We start from the raw sequence: 21,080 nt of genomic DNA, 5'->3' as shown, positions 1-21,080 counted from the left end.
CCCTCTGTGCGGGAATCTCTCTGCTTTGCCCTCTGCACTCCTATTGCTGCGCTCTCCTCTGTGGCTCCAAAACTCCCCCCCTCCCGCCCCCGTCTCCGCCAGTGAAGGGACTTCCTAGTGTGTAGAAACTTTTCCTCCTTCACAGCTCCCTCCCAGAGGTGCTGGTCCCATCCCTATTCTTTTGTCTCTGGTTTTTCTTTTTTCTTTTGCCCTACCAGGTATGTGGGGAGTTTCTTGCCTTTTGGGAAGTCTGAGGTCTTCTGCCAGTGTTCAGTAGGTATTCTGTAGGAGTTGTTCCACATGTAGATATATTTCTGATGCATTTGTTGGGAGGAAGGTGATCTCCACATCTTACTCCTCCGCCATCTTACCAACATCTCTCTCGCCATTGGTAATTTGATAGGGATTGCATTGAATCTGTAGATTGCTTTGGGTAGTATAGTCATTTTCACAATGTTGATTCTTCCAATTCAAGACAGGAGTTCCATATGTCTTTATCATCTTTGATTTCTTTCATTAGTGTCTTATAGTTTTCTGCATACAGGTTTTTTTCCTCCTTAGGTAGGTTTATTCCTAGGTATTTTATCCTTTTTGTTCAATGGTAAATGGGAGTGTTTCCTTAATTTCTCTTTCTGAGTTTTCATTGTTATTATAGGAATGCAAGAGATTTCTGTGCATTAATTTTGTATCCTGCTACTTTACCAAATTCATTGATTAGCTCTAGTAGTTTTCTGGTGGCATCTTTAGGATTTTCTTTGTATAGTATCATGTCATCTGCAAACAGTGACAGTGTTACTTCTTCTTTTCCAGTTTGGATTCCTTTTATTTCTTTTTCTTCTCTGATTGCCATGGCGAAAACTTCCAAAACTATGTTGAATAATTGTAGTGAATTGGGCACCCTTGTCTTGTTCCTGGTCTTAGAGGAAATGCTTTCAGTTTTTCACCATTGAGAAATCATTCTCAGTTGGCTGTGGGTTTGTCATATATGGCTTTTATTATGTTGAGGTAGATTCCCTCTATGCCCACTTTCTGGAGAGTTTTTATCATAAATTGGTGTTGAATTTTGTCAAAAGCTTTCTCTGCATCTATTGAGATTATCACATGGTTTTTACCCTTCAATTTGTTAATATAGTGTATCACATTGATTGATTTGTGTATATTGAAGAATCCTTGCATTCCTGGGATAAACCCTCTTGATCATGGTGTATGATCCTTTTAATGTGCTGTTGGATTCTGTTTGCTAGTATTTTGTTGAGGATTTTTGAATCTATGTTCATCAGTGATATTGGCCTGTAGTTTTCTTTCTTTGTGACCTCTTTGTCTGGTTTTGGTATCAGGGTGATGGTGGCCTCGTAGAATGAGTTGGGAAATGTTTGAGAAACATAGGTGTTAGCTCTTCTCTAAATGTTTGATAGAATTTGCCTGTGAAGCCATCTGGTCCTGGGCTTTTGTTTGTTGGAAGATTTTTAATCACAGTTTCAATTTCAGTGCTTGTGATTGGTCTGTTCATATTTTCTATTTCTTCCTGGTTCAGTCTTGGCAGGTTGTGCATTTCTAAGAATTTGTCCATTTCTTCCAGGTTGTCCATTTTATTGGCATAGAGGTGCTTGTAGTAATCTCTCATGATCGTTTGTATTTCTGCAGTGTCACTTGTTACTTCTCCTTTTTCATTTCTAATTGTATTGATTTGAGTCTTCTCCCTTTTTTTCTTGATGAGTCTCGTTAATGGTTTATCAATTTTGTTTATCTTCTCAAAGAACCAGTTTTTAGTTTTGTTGATCTTTGCTATTGTTTCCTTCATTTCTTTTTCATTTATTTCTGATCTGATCTTTATGATTTCTTTCCTTCTGCTAACTTTGGGGTTTTTTTGTTCTTCTTTCTCTAATTGCTTTAGGTGCAAGGTTAGGTTGTTTATTCGAGATGTTTCCTGTTTCTTGAGGTAGGCTTGTATTGTTATAAACTTCCCTCTTAGAACTGCTTTTGCTGCATCCCATAGGTTTTGGGTCGTCGTGTCTCCATTGTCATTTGTTTCTAGGTATTTTTTGATTTCCCCTTTGATTTCTTCAGTGATCACTTCGTTATTAAGTAGTGTATTGTGTAGCCTCCATGTGTTTGTATTTTTTACAGCTCTTTTCCTGTAATTGATATCTAGTCTCATAGCGTTATGGTTGGAAAAGATACTTGCTATGATTTCAATTTTCTTAAATTTACCAAGGCTTGATTTGTGACCCAAGATATGATCTATCCTGGAAAATGTTCCATGAGCACTTGAGAAAAATGTGTATTCTGTTGTTTTTGGATGGAATGTCCTATAAATATCAATTAAGTCCATCTTGTTTAATGTATCATTTAAAGCTTGTGTTTCCTTATTTATTTTCATTTTGGATGATCTGTCCATTGGTGAAAGTGGGGTGTTAAAGTCCCCTACTATGATTGTGTTGCTGTCAATTTCCCCTTTTATGGCTGTTAGTATTTGTCTTATGTATTGAGGTGCTCCTATGTTGGGTGCATAATTATTTACAATTGTTATATCTTCTTCTTGAATCGATCCCTTGATCATTATATAGTGTCCTTCTTTGTCTCTTGTAATAGTCTTTATTTTAAAGTCATTTTGTCTGATATGAGAATTGCTACTCCAGCTTTCTTTTGATTTCCATTTGCATGGAATATATTTTTCCATCCCCTCACTTTCAGTCTGTATGTGTCCCTAGGTCTGAAGTGGGTCTCTTGTAGACAGCATATATATGGGTCTTGTTTTTGTATCCATTCAGCCAGTCTGTGTCTTTTGGTGGGAGCATTTAATCCATTTACATTAAGGTAATTATCGATATGTATGTTCCTATTCCCATTTTCTTAAATGTTTTGGGTTTGTTATTGTAGGTGTTTTCCTTCTCTTGTGTTTCTTGCCTAGAGAAGTTCCTTTAGCATTTGTTGTAAAGCTGGTTTGGTGGTGCTGAACTCTCTCAGCTTTTGCTTGTCTGTAAAGGTTTTAATTTCTCCATCAAATCTGAATGAGATCCTTGCTGGGTAGAGTAATCTTGGTTGTAGGTTTTTCTCATTCATCACTTTAAATATGTTCTTCCACTCCCTTCTGGCTTGCAGAGTTTCTGCTGAAAGATCAGCTGTTAACCTTATGGGGATTCTCTTGTGTGTTATTTGTTGTTTTTCCCTTCCTGCTTTTAATATGTTTTCTTTATATTTAACTTTTGATAGTTTGATTAATATGTGTCTTGGAGTGTTTCTCCTTGGATTTATCCTGTATGGGACTCTCTGTGCTTCCAGGACTTGATTAACTATTTCCTTTCCCATATTAGGGAAGTTTTCAACTATAATCTCTTCAAATATTTTCTCAGTCCCTTTCTTTTTCTCTTCTTCTTCTGGGACCCTTATAATTCGAATGTTGGTGCATTTAATGTTGTCCCAGAGGTCTCTGAGACTGTCCTCAGTTCTTTTCATTCTTTTTCTTTATTCTGGTCTGCAGTAGTTATTTCCACTATTTTATCTTCCAGGTCACTTATCTGTTCTTCTGCCTCAGGTATTCTGCTATTGATCCCTTCTAGAGTATTTTTAATTTCATTTATTGTGTTTTTCATCATTGCTTGGTTCCTCTTTAGTTCTTTAAGGTCCTTGTTAAATGTTTCTTGCATTTTGTCTATTCTATTTCCAAGATTTTGGATCATCTTTACTATCATTATTCTGAATTCTTTTTCAGGTAGACTGCTTATTTCCTCTTCATTTGTTAGGTCTGGTGGGTTTTTGCCTTGCTCCTTCATCTGCTGTGTGTTTCTCTGTCTTCTCATTTTGCTTAACTTACTGTGTTTGGGGTCTCCTTTTCACAGGCTTCAGGTTTGTAGTTCCCGTTGTTTTTTGGTATCTGTCCCCAGTGGCTAAGGTTGGTTCAGTGGGTTGTTTAGGCTTCCTGGTGGAGGGGACTAGTGCCTGTGTTCTGGTAGATGAGGCTGGATCTTGTCTTTCTGGTGGGCACGTCCACGTCTGGTGGTGTGTTTTGGGGTGTCTGTGGCCTTATTATGATTTCAGGCAGCCTCTCTGCTAATGGATGGGGCTGTGTTCCTGTCTTGCTAGTTGTTTGGCATAGGGTGTCCAGCACTGTAGCTTGCTGGTCGTTGAGTGAAGCTTGGTGTTGAGATGGAGATCTCTGAGAGATTTTCACTGTTTGGTATTACGTGGAGCTGGGAGGTCTCTTGTGGACCAGGGTCCTGAAGTTGGCTCTCCCACCTCAAAGGCACAGCCCTGATGCCTGGCTGGAGCGCCAAGAGCCTTTCATCCACACAGCTCAGAATAAAAGGGAGAAAAAATAGAAAGAAAGAAAGAAAGAAAGAGGATAAAATAAAATAAAGTAAGATAAAATAAAATAAAGCTATTAAAATAAAAAATAAAAAAATTATTAAGAAAATTTTTTTAAAATTTTTTAAAATAAATTTTTTAATTTTTTTAAATAAAAAATAAAAAAATTATTAAGAAAATATTTATTAAGAAATTTTTTAATTTTTTAAAATAAAAAATAAGAAAAAATTATTAAGAAAAAATTTATTAAGAAAAAAAAATTTTTTTAAGTAAAAAAACCCGAAAAATAATGGACCAACCAAACCCTAGGACAAATGGTGAAAGCAAAGCTATACAGACAAAATCTCACACAGAAGCATACACATACACACTCACAAAAAGTGGAAAAGGGGAAAAAATAATACATCCTGCTCCCGAAGTCCACCTCCTCAATTTGGGATGATTCGTTGTCTATTCAGGTATTCAACAGATGCGGGTACATGAAGTTGTTTGTGGAGCTTTAATCCGCTGCTTCTGAGGCTGCTGGGAGAGATTTCCCTTTCTCTTCTTTGTTCGTACAGCTCCCAGGGTTCAGCTTTGGATTTCAACCCGCCTCTGCGTGTAGGTCGCCTGAGGGCGTCTGTTCCCCGCCCAGACAGAATGGGGTTAAAGGAGCAGCTGTTTCCGGGGCTCTGGCTCAGTCAGGCCAGGGGGAGGGAGCGGTACGGAGGAGGCGGGGCGAGCCTGCGGCGGCAGCGGCTGGCGTGACGTTGCAGCAGCCTGAGGCACGCCGTGCGTTCTCCCGGGGAAGTTGTCCCTGGCTCACGGGACGCTGGCAGTGGCGGGCTGCACAGGCTCCTGGGAGGGGAGGTGTGGAGAGTGACCTGTGCTCGCACACAGGCTTCTTGGTGGCGGCAGCAGCAGCCTTAATGTTTCATGCCCGTCTCTAGGGTCTGCGCTGATAGCCGCGGCTCGCGCCCATCTCTGGAGCTCGTTTAGGCGGCGCTCTGAATCCCCTCTCCTCGCGCACCAGGAAACAAAGAGGCAAGAAAAAGTCTCTTGCCTGTTTGGCAGCTCCAGACCTTTTCCCAGACTCCCTGCCGGCTAGCTGTGGCACACTAGCGCCTTCAGGCTGTGTTCACGTCGCCAACCCCAGTCCTCTCCCTGGGATCCGACTGAAGCCCGAGCCTCAGCTCCCAGCCCCCGCCCGCCCCGGCGGGGTAGCAGACAAGCCTCTCAGGCTGGTGAGTGCTGCTCAACACCGAGCCTCTGTACGGGAATCTCTCCTCTTTGCCCTCCGCGTCCCTGTGGCTGCGCTCTCCTCCATGGCTCTGAAGCTTCCCCCCTCCGCCACCCGCAGTCTCCGCCCGCGAAGGGGCTTCCTAGTGTGTGGAAACCTTTCCTCCTTCACAGCTCCCTCCCACTGGTGCGTCTAATGTGTCATTTAAAGTTTGTGTTTCCTTATTTATTTTCTGTTTGGATGATCTGTCCATTGGTATAAGTGGGGTGTTAAATTCCTCTACTATTATTGAAAAGCTTTTGTCTGAGTCCTTGGTCTTGATGATGTTGCCTACGGATTTGGAAGTACTTCAAAACCAGCTCCCCTTTACATAGTTTCTGCTTACGAAAAGTCAGGTGGGTGGGGTCCTCCCAGCCTTGACTGCAGTGCTGTGCTCCTGGTCCGCTGGCTCAGGCAGTAGCCACCCCTCTGTCACACTCCCTACTGAGTTTTACTAACCAAAGCAGTCTGAGGTCTGGGTTTCCATTTCTTTAGTAAAAACTTCCCACGATTGATGATGATTCCCACAAGATGTCTTTGACAGCATCTGGATAGAGTTGGGGGGAGGGGTACTTTTTCTTTTCTTTTTTTCCCAGGATAAGATGGACAAGTTCCATGCTGGGCACAGGATCTGGTTCACACTTTGCACCATATGTCCACGGTTTTTCTTTTCTTTCACTGTGTAGGAGCCATCTCAGTTTCCATTTCTGTTTTCTCCTCTGTCTCTGAAAAAATAGTGATTAGTAAGATCCATTTGTCATCCATTTTCCTTGGTAATTGGCTGTGTGTGTGTGTGGTGTGTGTGTGTGTGTGTGTGTGTGTCTGCTTTTACCCATCCTCCTATTCCCTCTCAAGCCAGGCAGGAGGCTGGGATGGTACCAGATGGCATTCTGGGCGCCTCTGATCTGCAGGCAATGTGTTCTATCCCTTTTAAAGGTCCTCCTGCTTTATCCGCCTGTAATTTAAATAACTCCTTTTCCCTCCACTTTCTGTTTCTACTGCTACAACTCCATATCCCATGGCCAATTCTAGAGAGGATCTAGGGTTAAATTCTAGGGCTACCTACTTCTTTTTTTCTGGAAACTGTCTTATTTATAGATGGTTTCATCTTGTATATAGAAAGTCTCAATGAATCCACTAAAAAACTATCAGAACTAATAAACAGGTTCTGCAATGTGACCATGGTAAAAGATCAATATTCAAAAATCAATTGTATTTCTGTAAACTAGCAATGAATGGGAAAGATCGCTGAGCCCAGTGATCCAGGTTCTGCTGGGTGGCTGACATAATTGCCAGATGTTGGGGTCAGACAGAGTTGAGGCGAAGTTCCAACTCTGCTGCTTTCTAATGTTACTTCAGGTGGGTTAATTTACCTTGAATAGTCCCTTCATCTATAAAATGGGAATTGTTATGGGAAATAAGTTAGCTAATGTTACTTCTCATAGCAAGTCGCCAAGAAATCCTGTTATCTCCAAATTCAAAACATATCCATGTTCTTCTTGAGAAGATCCCTCTAGTTGTACCCTGAAGAACAGTTTGAAGGGACCTAGAGTGAATATGGATGCATCAGTTTTGGGGCTATAGCAGTAGTTAGGTGACTGCTGACATTTAGGTGATTTCTATTCATTTAGATTTTCTTTAATTTTTTAAAAACAGAATTTTCTAGCTTTCAGTGTATAAGGCTTGAGTTTCTTTTATTAAATTTATTACCAGGAATTTTATTCTTTTGCTGCCATTATAAGTGAGATTGCCATTTTAAATCTCAGTTTTGAACTATTCATTGCTAGTTTACAGAAATACAATTGATTTTTGAATATTGATTGCAGAACTTATTAGTTCTGATAGTTCTTTAGTGGATTCATTTACTTTCTATATACAAGACCCAACCATCTATAAATAAGATAGTTTTACTCCCTCTTTTCCAATTTGCATGCCTTTCCTTCCTCCCTTCTTTCTTTCCTTCCTTCCTTCCTTCCTTCGTTCCTTCCTTTGTTCCCTCCTTCCTAAATGCCCTGGTTAGAATCCCCAGTACAGTGTTGAACAGAGGTGGTGAAAATAGATATCCTGATTTTGTTCCTGTTCATAGAAGGAAAGCATTCAGTCATCTTTCTTCATTAAGTATCATGTTAACTATTGGTTTTAAGTAGGTCCCTTTATCAGGTGGAGGAAGTTGTCTTCTATCCCTAGTGTGTTGAGTATTTTTATCATGAAAGTGTAATGGATTTTATCAAATGCTTTTTCTGTGTCTATTAAAATGATAATATGGTTTTTATCCTTTATTTTATTATTATGGTGGGTTATTACATTGGTTGATTTTCAGATGTTCAACCAACCCTGCATTCCTGGGAGAAATCCCACTTGACCATTGTCTATAACATTTTTTATTCATTGCTGTATTTGGTTTGCTCCACAAAGCTCTCTACTGCTTTCTACTCTGGTCTGTCTCTGGTTTCTACTCTTGCTTCCTTAGAGTCCTTTTCTCTTTTGAAAAATAGAGCAGTCAGAGAAATCTTCTTAAAACATGTTAGATCATTGCTCAAAATCCTGTAGTGAATCCCTCACTTGGGGTGAAGGGAAAGCCTTTAGAGTGCTTACCAGGCCCTACGTGAAAAGTTCCCTGTTACTCCTCACCCCAGCTCCTACTCCTCTCCTCTCATCTGTTTTGGCTCCAGCAGCCCTGGCCAACTTGCTCTTCCTTGAACAGGTCAGGCCTATTGTCATTTTAGAGGGTCTGAACATGCTTCCTTCTGATATTCATATAGCAACTTTCTTCCCTCCTTCATGCCTTTGCTCAGCGTTTCCCTTCTCCATGAAGCCTACTGTAGCCAAACTTGCAACCCAGCCCTGTGCATCTTATCTCTTTACCTTGTTCTTACTTTTCTTTTTTTTCCCCTCATAGCACTGACCACATTTTAGAATGCTAATTTAATGTATTCCTCAAAAATACTGATTACCTATTAACTATTTCTTTCACCCTAACCCTTTTGAGTGCAAGAATCTTTGGTTTATCAGTTTATCCCAGCACATAGTAAGTGCTCACTAAATATTTGTTGAATGAATGGACAGTGTATATAAAGCTTCTAGACCAGGGCCTGATATTTGGAAAAGGTTCAACAAATATTCGATGGTGTTCTGTATTCAAATACTATTAAATGGTGGGGGTAGAATAAGGCAAAGCAAAATGTTTTCTGTTTTCTGGAGTTTGCAGACTGGAAGAGGAGACAGACATTAATAAAATAATCATGAAATGAGTGAAGAATTACAAACTGAATTGAGCAATTAAAAAGGGTGGGTTGTGAAAGATGAACACACCAATTAGAGGGCCTGGACCTAGGCTAGGGGTCACAGAAGTCTTTCCTAAGGAAGTGACACCTGAGTTAGGATGTGAAGGAGGAGGGGAAGGTCTAGAGCATTTTAGGCTGTGTCATTAGCAAGGACAAAGGACAAGTTATGGGAACATGTTCCAAAGCTTGGAGAAAGGCCAGAGGGGCAGAACCACAGAGAGTAAGAGGGTGGTATGAAGCTAGGCTGGAGCATGTGACAGGAGCAGACTTTGTAGGGTCTCCTAGACCATGTTTTAGGATTTGGATTTTTATCCAAGAGTGAAAGTGGGCATGGGAGTAGCAATGTGAGGGTGCCTTAATCAGATGTTCTTGGGAAGATCGCTCTAGTCGCAGCTGAAAGAACAGTTTGAAGGGGTCCTACAGTTGATATGAAAAGATTCATTCTGGAGTTTCACAGTAGTTAGGTGAGAGATATTTGGGTGATTTTAATTTATTCCATTAACTTATGCTCAACTATATTTTCTTTTTCTTTTTAATGTTTGAATTTAATTTATTTTTTTATACAGCAGGTTCTTATTAGTCATCAATTTTATACACATCAGTGTATACATGTCAATCCCAATCGCCCAATTCATCACACCACCACCCCCACCACCCTGCCGCTTTCCCCGCTTAGTGTCCATACGTTTGTTCTCTACATCTGTGTCTCAATTTCTGCCCTACAAACCAGTTCATCTGTACCATTTTTCTAGGTTCCACATATATGGGTTAATATACGATATTTGTTTTTCTCTTTCTGACTTACTTCACTGTGTATGACAGCCTCTAGATCCATCCACGTCTCAACAAATGACCCAATTTCGTTCCTTTTTATGGCTGAGCATTATTCCATTGTATATATGTACCACATCTTCTTTATCCATTCGTCTGTTGATGGGCATTTAGGTTGCTTCCATGACCTGGCTATGGTAAATAGTGCTGCAATGAACATTGGGGTGCATGTGTATTTTGGAATTATGGTTTTCTCTGGGTATATGCCCAGTAGTGGGATTGCTGGATCATATGGTAATTCTATTTTTAGTTTTTTAAGGAACCTCCATACTGTTCTCCATAGTGGCTGTATCAATTTACATTGCCACCAACAGCGCAAGAGGGTTCCCTTTTCTCCACACCCTCTCCAGCATTTGTTGTTTGTAGATTTTCTGATGATGCCCATTCTAACTGGTATGAGGTGATGTCTCATTGTAGTTTTGATTTGTATTTCTCTAATAATTAGTGATGTTGAGCAGCTTTTCATGTGCTTCTTGGCCATCTGCATGTCTTCTTTGCAGAAATGTCTATTTAGGTCTTCTGTCCATTTTTGGATTGGGTTATTTGTTCTTTTAATATTGAGCTGCATGAGCTGTTTATATAATTTGGAGATTAATCCTTTGTCCATTGATTCATTTGCAAATATTTTCTCCCATTCTGAGGGTTGTCTTTTTGTCTTGTTTATGGTTTCCTTTGCTGTGCAAAAGCTTTGAAGTTTCGTTAGGTCCCATTAGTTTATTTTTGTTTTTATTTCCATTACTCTAGGAGGTGGATCAAAAAAGATCTTGCTGTGATTTATGTCAAAGAGTGTTCTTCCTGTGTTTTCCTCTAAGAGTTTTATAGTGTCCAGTCTTACATTTAGGTATCAAATCCATTTTGAATTTGTTTTTATGTATGGTGTTAGGGAGTGTTCTAATTTCGTTCTTTTACATGTAGCTATCCAGTTTTCCCAGCACCACTTATTGAAGAGACTGTCTTTTCTCCATTGTATATCCTTGCCTCCTTTGTCATAGATTAGTTGACCATAGGTGCGTGGGTTTACCTCTGGGCTTTCTATCTTGTTCCATTGATCTATGTTTCTGTTTTTGTGCCAGTACCATACTGTCTTGATTACTGTAGCTTTGTAGTATAGTCTGAAGTCAGGGAGTCTGATTCCTCCAGCTGCGTTTTTTTCCCTCAAGACTGCTTTGGCTATTCGGGGTCTTTTGTGTCTCCATACAAATTTTAAGATTTTTTGTTCTAGTTCTCTAAAAAATGCCATTGGTAATTTGATAGGGATTGCATTGAATCTGTAGATTGCTTTGGGTAGTATAGTCATTTTCACAATACTGATTCTTCCAATCCAAGAACATGGTATATCTCTCCATCTGTTGGTATCATCTTTAATTTGTTTCATCAATGTCTTATAGTTTTCTGCATACAGGTCTTTTGTCTCCTAGTAGGTTTATTCCTAGGTATTTTATTCTTTTTGTTGCAATGGTAAATGGGAGTGTTCCCTTAATTTCTCTTTCAGATTTTTCATCATTAGTGTATAGGAATGCAAGAGATTTCTGTGCATTAATTTTGTATCCTGCAACTTTACCAAATTCATTGATTTGGTCTAGTAGTTTTCTGGTGGCATCTTTAGGATGCTCTATGTATAGTATCATGTCATCTGCAAACAGTGACAGTTTTACTTCTTCTTTTCCAATTTGTATTCTTTTTATTTGTTTTTCTTCTCTGATTTCCATGGCTAGGACTTCCAAAACTATGTTGAATTATAGTGGTGAGAGTGGACATCCTTTTCTTGTTCCTGATCTTAAAAGAAGTGCTTTCAGTTTTTCACCATTGAGAATGATGTTTGCTGTGGGTTTTTCGTATATGGCCTTTATTATGTTGAGGTAGGTTCCCTCCATGCCCACTTTCTGGAGAATTTTTATCATAAATGGGTGGCGAATTTTATCAAAAGTTTTGCTGCCTCTATTGAGATGATCATATGGTTTTTATTCTTCAATTTGTTAATATGGTGTATCACATTGATTGATTTGCGTATACTGAAGAATCCTTGCATCTCTGGGATAAATCCCACTTGATCATGGTGTGTGATCCTTTTAATGTGTTGTTGGATTCTGTTTGGTAGTAGTTTGTTGAGGATTTTTGCATGTATATTCATCAGTGATATTGGTCCGTAATTTTCTTTTTTTGTAGTATCTTTGTCTGGTTTTGATATCAGGGTGATGGTGGCCTCATAGAATGAGGTTGGGAGTGTTCCTTCCTCTGCAATTTTTTGGAAGAGTTTGAGAAGGATGGGTGTTAGCTCTTCTCTAAATGTTTGATAGAATTCACCTGTGAAGCCATCTGGTCCTGGGCTTTTATTTGTTGGAAGATTTTTAATCACAGTTTCAATTTCATTACTTGTGATTGTTCTGTTCATATTTTCTGTTTCTTCCTGGTTCAGTCTTGAAAGGTTTTATGTCTCTAAGAATTTGTCCATTTCTTCCAGGTTGTCCATTTTATTGGCATAGAGGTGCTTGTAGTAGTCTCTTAGGATGGTTTGTATTTCTGTGGTGTCTGTTGTAACTTCTCCTTTTTCATTTCTAATTTTATTGATTTGAGTCCTCTCCCTCGTTTTCTTGATGAGTCTGGCTAATTGTTTATCAATTTTTTTTATCTTCCCAAAGAACCAGCTTTTAGTTTTGTTGATCTTTGCTATTGTTTTCTTTGTTTCTATTTCTGCTCTGATCTTTATGATTTCTTTCCTTCTGCAAAGTTTGGCTTTTGTTTGTTCTTCTTTCTCTAGTTCCTTTAGGTGTAACGTTAGATTGTTTATTTGAGATTTTTCTTGTTTCTTGAGGTAGGCTTGTATAGCTATAAACTTCCCTCTTAGAACTGCTTTTGCTGCATCCCATAGGTTTTGGATCATCGTGTTTTCATTGTCACTTGTCTCTAGGTATTTTTTGATTTCCTCTTTGATTTCTTCAGTGATCTCTTGGTTATTTAGTAACATCTTGTTTAGCCTCCATGTATTTGTGTTTTTTATGTTCTTTTCCCGGTAATTAATTTCTAATCTCATAGCGTTGTGGTCAGAAAAGATGCTTGATATGATTTCAATTTTCTTAAATTTACTGAGGCTTGATTTGTGACCCAAGATGTGATCTATCCTGGAGAATGTTCCGTGCACACTTGAGAAGAAAGTGTAGTCTGCTGTTTTTAGATAGAATGTCCTATAAATATCAATTAAATCTATCGGGTCTATTGTGTCGTTTAAAGCTTGTGTTTCCTTATTAATTTTCTGTTTGGATGATCTGTCCATTGGTGTAAGTGAGGTCTTAAAGTCCTCCACTATTATTGTGTTACTGTCAATTTCCTGTTTTATAGCTGTTAGCAGTTGCCTTATGTACTGAGGTGTTCCTATGTTGGGTGCATATATATTTATAATTGTTATATCTTCTTCTTGGATTGATCCCTTGATCATTATGTAGTGTCCTTCCTTGTCTCTTGTAACATTCTTTATTTTAAAGTCTCTTTTACCTTATATGAGTATTGCTACTCCAGCTTTCTTTTGATTTCCATTTTCATGGAATATCTTTTTCCCTCCCCTCACTTTCAGTCTGTATGTATCACTAGGTCTGAAGTGGGTCTCTTCTAGACACCATTTATATGGGTCTTGTTTTTGTATCCATTCAGCAAGCCTGTGTCTTTTGGTTAGAGCATTTAATCCATTCACGTTTCAGGTAATTATCAATATGTATGTTCCTATGACCATTTTCTTAATTGTTTTGGGTTTGTTTTCGTAGGTACTTTTCTTCTCTTGTGTTTCCCACTTAGAAAAGTTCCTTTACCAGTTGTTGTAGAGCTGGTTTGGTGGTGCTGAATTCTCTTAACTTTTGCTTGTCTGTAAAGCTTTTGATTTCGCCATCGAATCTGAATGAGATCCTTGCTGGGTAGAGTAATCTTGCTTGTAGGTTCTTCCCTTTCATCACTTTAAGTATATCATGCCACTCCCTTCTGGCTTATAGAGTTTCTGCTGAGAAATCAGCTGTTAATCTTATGGGAGTTCTCTTGTATGTTATTTGTTGTTTTTCCCTTGCTGCTTTCAATAATTTGTCTTTGTCTTTAATTTTGCCAATTTGATTACTATGTGTCTCAGCATGTTCCTCCTCGGGTTTATCCTGTATGGGACTCTCTGCGCTTCCTGGACTTGGGTGGCTATTTCCTTTCCCATGTTAGGGAAGTTTTTGACTATAATCTCTTCAAATATTTTCTCGAGTTCTTTCTCTCTCTCTTTTCCTTCTGGGACCCCTATAATGCGAATGCTGTTGCATTTAATGTTGTCCCAGAGGTCTCTTAGGCTGTCTTCATTTCTTTTCATTCTTTTTTCTTTTTTCTGTTCCACAGCAGTGAATTCCACCATTCTGTCTTCCAGGTCACTTATCCGTTCTTCTGCCTCAGTTATTCTGCTATTGATTCCTTCTAGTGTAGTTTTCATTTCAGTTACTGTATTGTTCATCTCTGTTTGTTTGTTCTTTCATTCTTCTAGGTCTTTGTTAAAGATTTCTTGCATCTTCTTGATCTTTGCCTCCATTCTTATTCTGAGGTCCTGAATCATCTTCACTATCATTATTCTGAATTCTTTTTCTGGAAGGTTGCCTATCTCCACTTCATTTAGTTGTTTTTCTGGGGTTTTATCTTGTTCCTTCATCTGGTACATAGCCCTCTGCCTTTTCATCTTGTCTATCTTTCTGTGAATCTGGTTTTTGTTCCACAGACTGCAGGATTGTAGTTCTTCTTGCTTCTCTCCCATCTTTGACTAATGTGACACTTACTATGTATTTTCTGCTATATCATGTCACTGTTTGGATTCATGTTTATTTATTGTGTTATCATACTATTAGCTACCTTCTAGAGGGTTGAGATCTGGGAGTCACCTTGACTCTTCCTCGCAACATCAAAGATTAACTGAGCCAGATTGACACTGTCCTCTAAACCAGTTATTCTCAAAGGTTAATGTGTGTATGAATTATCTGCTAGAATAAATGTACTGATTCAGCAGGCCAGAGATGGGGCTTGAGAGTCTGCATTTCTATTTGGCTCTCAGGAAGTATGAAGCTGCAGGTGGGAGACCCATGCTTTTAGTAGCGAGACTCTGAACTTCCCTTTAACCCCTCTCTCTTCCTTCTTCCTCTACATCACTCTTTTGCCTGGGGACCCTGTTACCTCAGAACCTCCTAACTGACCTGCCTGCAGCCTGTTCCTCCCCACTACCAGGGTATCCCTCATAAAACTATTATCTAACAGAGCCCTACCTCCATGGTGAACTCGCCCAAACAAATGTGCCATGCAAATCGGAAATGCAGAGTTGTCCTAAGACCTGACCTGTGATCTAAGGACCTGGCTAGGTATTTTGCTTGGGACATCCCCATTCTTTCTTTTCCTGCTTCTGTGGTTTCCTTCTTCTCTGCTAACCTCCTCTGATGAACTCAATATGGCTACTCTGCTGTTCCCCAAAGTACTGATTTTCATTTTGTCCCAACCCAAGCCAGGCCCTCTGCACTGTGGCTCACAGATTTTCCACACTGGTTTGGGCTGCCAGCAACACCTTCAAAGTCCCCTTTCTTAAATACACTGTTGCCCCACTGTTAGGGAACCGTTGGCCGAAACTGCCCGCCTTAGCCAGGCATGATGGTAACCACTTGCATGAGTTGTCTCGCAGCAAGAGACAACTTTGTCTCCTTGGACATTCATTGCCAAGTGTTAGACAAGAAGGGGTCCCCTTCTCGGGCCTTGGAAGAGGTCCTCCTCCCTGCAACAGCACTATGTCGTGTTACAAAAGAGGGTAGCTGAGGAAGCTGAAAGTTGTTTAGAGGAAATCGTGGTTGGGAAGGAGAAATGATGTAGTCTATCGGTGAAAACTAGCCTTGCCTTCTTTACGACTGCCCTGCAGTTGTTTGGATCTCACAGAGCTGGGGGTCATCCCAGACACGGGTTTGCACCAGTGATTTTCAGACCACTGCTTTGCAGGATTCCCTCGTGGGTTATGGGAAGCAGTAAGGTTTCAAGTGCCTACTTTCTGTTTTAGTTTATTTTTATTCATTCCTTTGTTATTATTATTATTATTTTTTACTGTCAGCTCTATTGTTCAATAGTAAATAATATATTGCAAAGAGAATTGTCCCTTATCAACTGGGCAGAGACCAGGGCAAAGAAAGTACTGAGAGAGATTCTGGAGAACAATGGATGTGGAGGAAACAAAGATGGGAAGTGAGATTCCTGGGTTTGGGGCCCCAGTTCTGCTCACATGTCTATGTAATCTTGGAAGGGTGATCTAGCCTCTTTGGCCTGTTCCCCCAGTTCTCAGAAGGGTGCTGGGGACATATCACTGTTTAGCAGGCCTTAAGGATAATTTAGTAGGACTGTGCAGAATACTTCTATTCTTTAATTAAAAAAAGTACACATTCTCCCTCCCACAGTGTCCTCAGTGCCCTGAAGTTTTCCTCTGCCCTGTAAGTGGGTCTTTGTGTGACCTTCCCAGGCTCAGGGAGTAGACTGAAGGGTCACTAAGACCTGAACCAAATGCATTTTCATTCTGTATGCCTCCCCTCACTGCAAAGGCTGTCAAATTCCTTCATGGAAGAAAACAATGAATTGGGAAGGAAAATGCAAGGTAACCATTTTTTACCCTAAGGAACCAGCTTCGTTTTCCAATGTGTGAATGTTTTCTAGTGTGTTCCCAGGGCCGTGAGTGTTTCAAGAAGTTTGCAGTGCACTGCTGTACTCACTCAACCTCCAAGTCTCACCCCCTCCCAACCCATTCTCCAGAGTCCCCAGGGTTTCCAGGTATAAATCAAGGGACTGCAAGAGTTCTGGCTGCAAGGAGCACAGCATGAGGAAGTTGGTGGAAGGTGGGAGGCAAGAGGGGGAGGGGAAGAGACTTTCAGCAGAGGAAGGGACTCCTGAGACCCATTTGCAAGACAGACACTTCACTCAGCATGATTTCTACATTTGTGCCCCTTTAATGGTCAGCAGTAGAATCAATGGAATGCCTGCTACCTGGTTAATAATGGGGCAGTTATGTGGCAGCAATGAGCCAGCCAGCTATGGGATCCATGGGCTGACAAAAAGACCATTGAACATTGACTTTTCCACTTTTCTTTCTCTTTCCCCAGGGCAGCCACTGAAGTTCTGGCAGCATTGCTGAAATCCAGTAAGTGCCTCTTTTGAAACGTGGTTATTTCTTTCCCCTCTGAGTTCAGTGAAAGATGCTCTTCTGTCTCCATGGCTCATTTTCAACCTGGAAGGCAATAGAGCCATTCCTGGATCTTTGGGGTGAGATGGAGGCTATTAAGGCTGTTCTAACTTGGGGCTGCAAAGAGAGAGTTAACCTCTCTCTCTGTGGAGGTGCCATTCATAATGCTGCCAAGACAATTGACTCTAACTGGAGTATGTTGTCTACTGCAGACCCGAGGAACTCTCCAGCTCCTTCTAATTGGACCAGCAGCTTTTAAGGACTGTTGAAATAAATTACAGGTTCCAATGGGATTGTCCTATGGAAGAAAAGTTTATGACAGTGGGTGGGAAGCATGATTCTTGCCTTTGATTCACAACTCAGCTAGTGACTATGTTCTTGGGCAGATGGGGTGTTGGAATCGCTTGGACAGTGTAGATGCTGATAACAAATTTATATTAAAATATTGGCTCTTTTCTCAGTTACTTGAGTGATTGCAAAAGAATAGCTCTGGGAGTCTGAATAATTTGAGAATTTTTTTTTTTTTTTTGCCTTGTAGCTCTGGTCTAATTACATTGGGAGTCAATTTCATATGTGCAATATAGTAGAAGGCACCATGCACTTGGGAGTGAAGAAGTTTCAGCTTAATGTTTTTATGTTTTTCCCCTCCTTACCTCTTCATCTATTTTAATTTGGCACCTTGGAAACCAGCTGCTTCAATTGTGATATTTGTTTCTCTGTAGGGAGCCCGAGGCATGTGGGTAATAGGTGAACTTTAATAAAACTTACAAATAAATAAATAAAAATCAAAACACCTTCTCCCCCCAACCATATATCTCTGTCAACTCTAAGTGCAGAGAAAGAGTCACATCACATAGTGCTTCCCTTTGTAGACTGAAAAAATAATTGAAGCTTGAATTCATTTGCTTTGTTGGAACTTGATACAGTACACAAGTCTATCCACAGCTGCCTGACCTGCAGGGAGAGTGAAGGTTGTTAGAGCAGGTTGGGGGAGTGAAGAGTGAGGGGTTAGGAAGCCCTCGAGATAAGAGGGGGGGAGAAAGTGTTACCTGCGGGGTTATGGGGAGAGAACGGTTCATTCTCCATGCTGAACTTGACTCAGGGTTGACATCTGGGTTTTCATTATTTACCTGCTCACGCTGTCTGCTCACCTGATTATAACACCAGGTGTTTGAGGAAGCAAGGTGAGAAAGTTCTTGGATTGCAGGAAGTAAAGGTACTGAGAACGGCTGGGTAAGCCAGCCGGCGAGTGCTGTACCTTAGGAAAGTAGCTTTCTCCTGTATGCTCTCTGCCCAGCTTTGGCAGTAGAGGCCTGATGTTTCATGGGGACAGAGCCCTGTTAGTGTTATCAGATGCAGGGGGTGGGGGTCCTGCTGCTTGCTGCTTACAAAATCAATTACATACTCACAAATGTTGGTAGAAAGGAAAGATGCCTTTAATCAGAATGCTGGCGATCTGGGGAGATGGTAGACTCAGTCTCCCCCCAAAACCACCTCTGAAGATTCGTCCATGATACTTTTAAAGGGAAGGAGGGAAGTAATCTCAGTTAGTCATTGAGATAGGGGGTCAGAATCATCACCATCCCTCACTGCGTGCAGGCTTGTAGACTTCCGGTGATCTTTCTCTAAGATGTTACCTTGTTCATGCAGTTTGGTCACACAGTCTGTTGGGGAGATTACTGATGGGGAAGCTAGGGAAGAGATCTGGCCATCTGTTAATTACTTATTCTTCATTTCTGCTTCTTTGATCTATGGAAAGAACCGATGAGTTAGGCAAGGTATTGTGTGATTAAAAGATTTGAAAGGTGTACTTGGGCCGGAGATGGTAGAGAATTGGGGTGCCTGATTTAAAAGTTAGTTAAATGGTGCAAACGAACTTATTTACAAAAGAGATATAGAGTCACAGATGTAGAAGACAAACTTATGGTTACCAGCAGCAAAAGGGTTGGGGAGGGATAAATTGGGAGATTGGGATTGACATATACACACTACTGTATATAAAATAGATAACTAATAAGGACCTACTGTATAGCACAGGGAACTCTACTCAATAATCTGTAATGACCTATATGGGAAAAGAATCTAAAAAAGTGTGGATATATGTATATGTATAACTGATTCACTTTGCTGTACACCTGAAACTAACACAACATTGTAAATCAACTATATTCCAATAAAAATACAAAAAAAAAAGTTAGTTACAATCTACCTTTGCTAAAGTGACGAGAAAGGGGCTTCTGGCTGAGAGCAGTTTCCTGCAAAGAGCTGTTTACACTAGCTGAGAAAGGCTGACTTATTTTTCTATCCATACACACACACCCCTGAAGCTCAGAGTTGAGTGTCCTGATACACCATGTGTAAAAATCTGAATGTAGTCACATGACAGTTATTAACTATTTCTGTGTGAATCATGATGCATGGGCCCAGGAGAAACCAATAGCCAGTGCAAATACTGTCTGATTCAGGCTTAGAGCATTAACTGGGTTTCCAACGCACTAGTTGTGCTTAGCAAATGGAGTGCACTGCACTAGGGGCTCAGTTTTAGAGTTTCTAACTTCTACTCTCCCTGCAGAGCTCAGCTCAGACCTCACTCCCTCTGAAAACACTTTCCCTGGCTACCAAGACCAGGCTGGATGCCCCTCCTCTATGCTCCCATAGGCTCTCCCAACACAACATTGATTATGCTGCATTGAATTTGCTGTTGCCCATCTCTCCCAGCAGATTGCAAACTTTTGAGGGCAAGGGTCATCTTTGCTGATTGTTGTATTACTTGCATCAGCACAATAAAAAGCTTAAAATAAATATTTGTGTACTAAATGTTTAAGTGAATGAATGATTTATAATATTTACATGTATAAAAAAGGCAATACCACCCCCTACTACCCTCTACTACTGAATCCAACGACCCATGCATAGAACCAGTGATATTAGTTCTAATCTCTGTTTAACTATACAAACAGACTGTCAGGGAAATGATAGCCTGCCATCCTCCACATATAAAGCAAGTTTTATTGTCCCATTAGAAGGATGTATAGGGTTGTTTGCTAATTCTGCTGAGCTGTCCACATAGACTTTTGTCTGAGTCTCAGGTTCATCCTAACACGAGAGAGTTGGATGAGAACTTCTCCTACGTTCTTTTTTTTTTTTTTTTTTAAACATCTTTATTGAAGTATAATTGCTTTACAACGGTGTGCTAGCCTCTGCTTTACAACAAAGTGAATCAGTTACACATATACATATGTTGCCATATCTCTTCCCTCTTGCATCTCCCTCCCTCCCACCCTCCCTATCCCACCCCTCTAGGTGGTCACAAAGCACCGAGCTGATCTCCCTGTGCTATGCGGCTGCTTCCCACTAGTTATCTATTTTACATTTGGTAGTGTATATATGTCCATGACACTCTCTCACCCTGTCACATCTCACCCCTCCCCCTCCCCATAGCCTCAAGTCCATTCTCTAGTAGGTCTGTGTCTTTATTCCCATCTTGCCACTAGGTTCTTCATGACCTCTTTTTTTTTTTTTTTTTTCCCTTAGATTCCATATATATGTGTTAGCATACTGTATTTGTTTTTCTCTTTCTGACTTACTTCACTCTGTATGACAGACTCTAACTCCATCCACCTCATTACAAACACCTCCATTTCATTTCTTTTTATGGCTGAGTAATATTCCATTGTATATATGTGCCACATCTTCTTTATCCATTCATCCGATAATGGACACTCCTACGTTCTTTATACCACTAAATACTCAGCCTTCATGTCTATCAGGGTTTCTCAACCTTAACACCCTTGCATTTTGAACTGGATAATTCTTAGTTGTTGAGGCCTGTCCTGTGCATTTTGGAATGTTTAGCAGCATCCCTGGCCTTTTCTCACCAGGTGCCATTGCCAGTTATAATGACTAAGATTTGTCTCTAGACACTGCTAATTGTCCCCTGGGATGTCAAAATTGCCTCCTTCTGAGAATCACTGATGCATATTTGACCACACATTAGCTGAAGCTCATTCAGGGTTTCAAATGATCCCTCCCAAATACCTTTATTGGTATTTCATAGAAATGCTCTTCTTGCATAATTGATCTTAAATTCCCCAGCACTGGTGTCATTCCTGTGGGTTCACATGAAGTAAGAATACGATGGCAGAAAGTCTTTATGAACATGCAGAAGTTACTTGGGAGGGAGCAGGTTCTAGAGATC

At 40.3% G+C, this 21,080-nt stretch overlaps 1 protein-coding gene across 1 annotated transcript in view; it reads left to right on the top strand.

The window, feature by feature from the left end:
* Positions 1–21,080, top strand: part of AGBL1 (AGBL carboxypeptidase 1) — a 728,885-nt gene that overhangs the window by 59,834 nt on the left and 647,971 nt on the right. Inside the window, exon 5 of the mRNA XM_061181782.1 lies at positions 16,803–16,840. Coding sequence (XP_061037765.1) covers positions 16,803–16,840 — 38 coding nt within the window. The remainder of the gene's footprint in view (positions 1–16,802; positions 16,841–21,080) is intronic.

The sequence above is a fragment of the Eubalaena glacialis genome, chromosome 2, assembly GCF_028564815.1.
Source record: "Eubalaena glacialis isolate mEubGla1 chromosome 2, mEubGla1.1.hap2.+ XY, whole genome shotgun sequence".
Lineage (NCBI taxonomy): Eukaryota > Metazoa > Chordata > Mammalia > Artiodactyla > Balaenidae > Eubalaena > Eubalaena glacialis.
The sequence above is the reverse complement of the archived record's forward strand: the minus strand, read 5'-3'. Positions and strand labels throughout refer to the sequence as shown.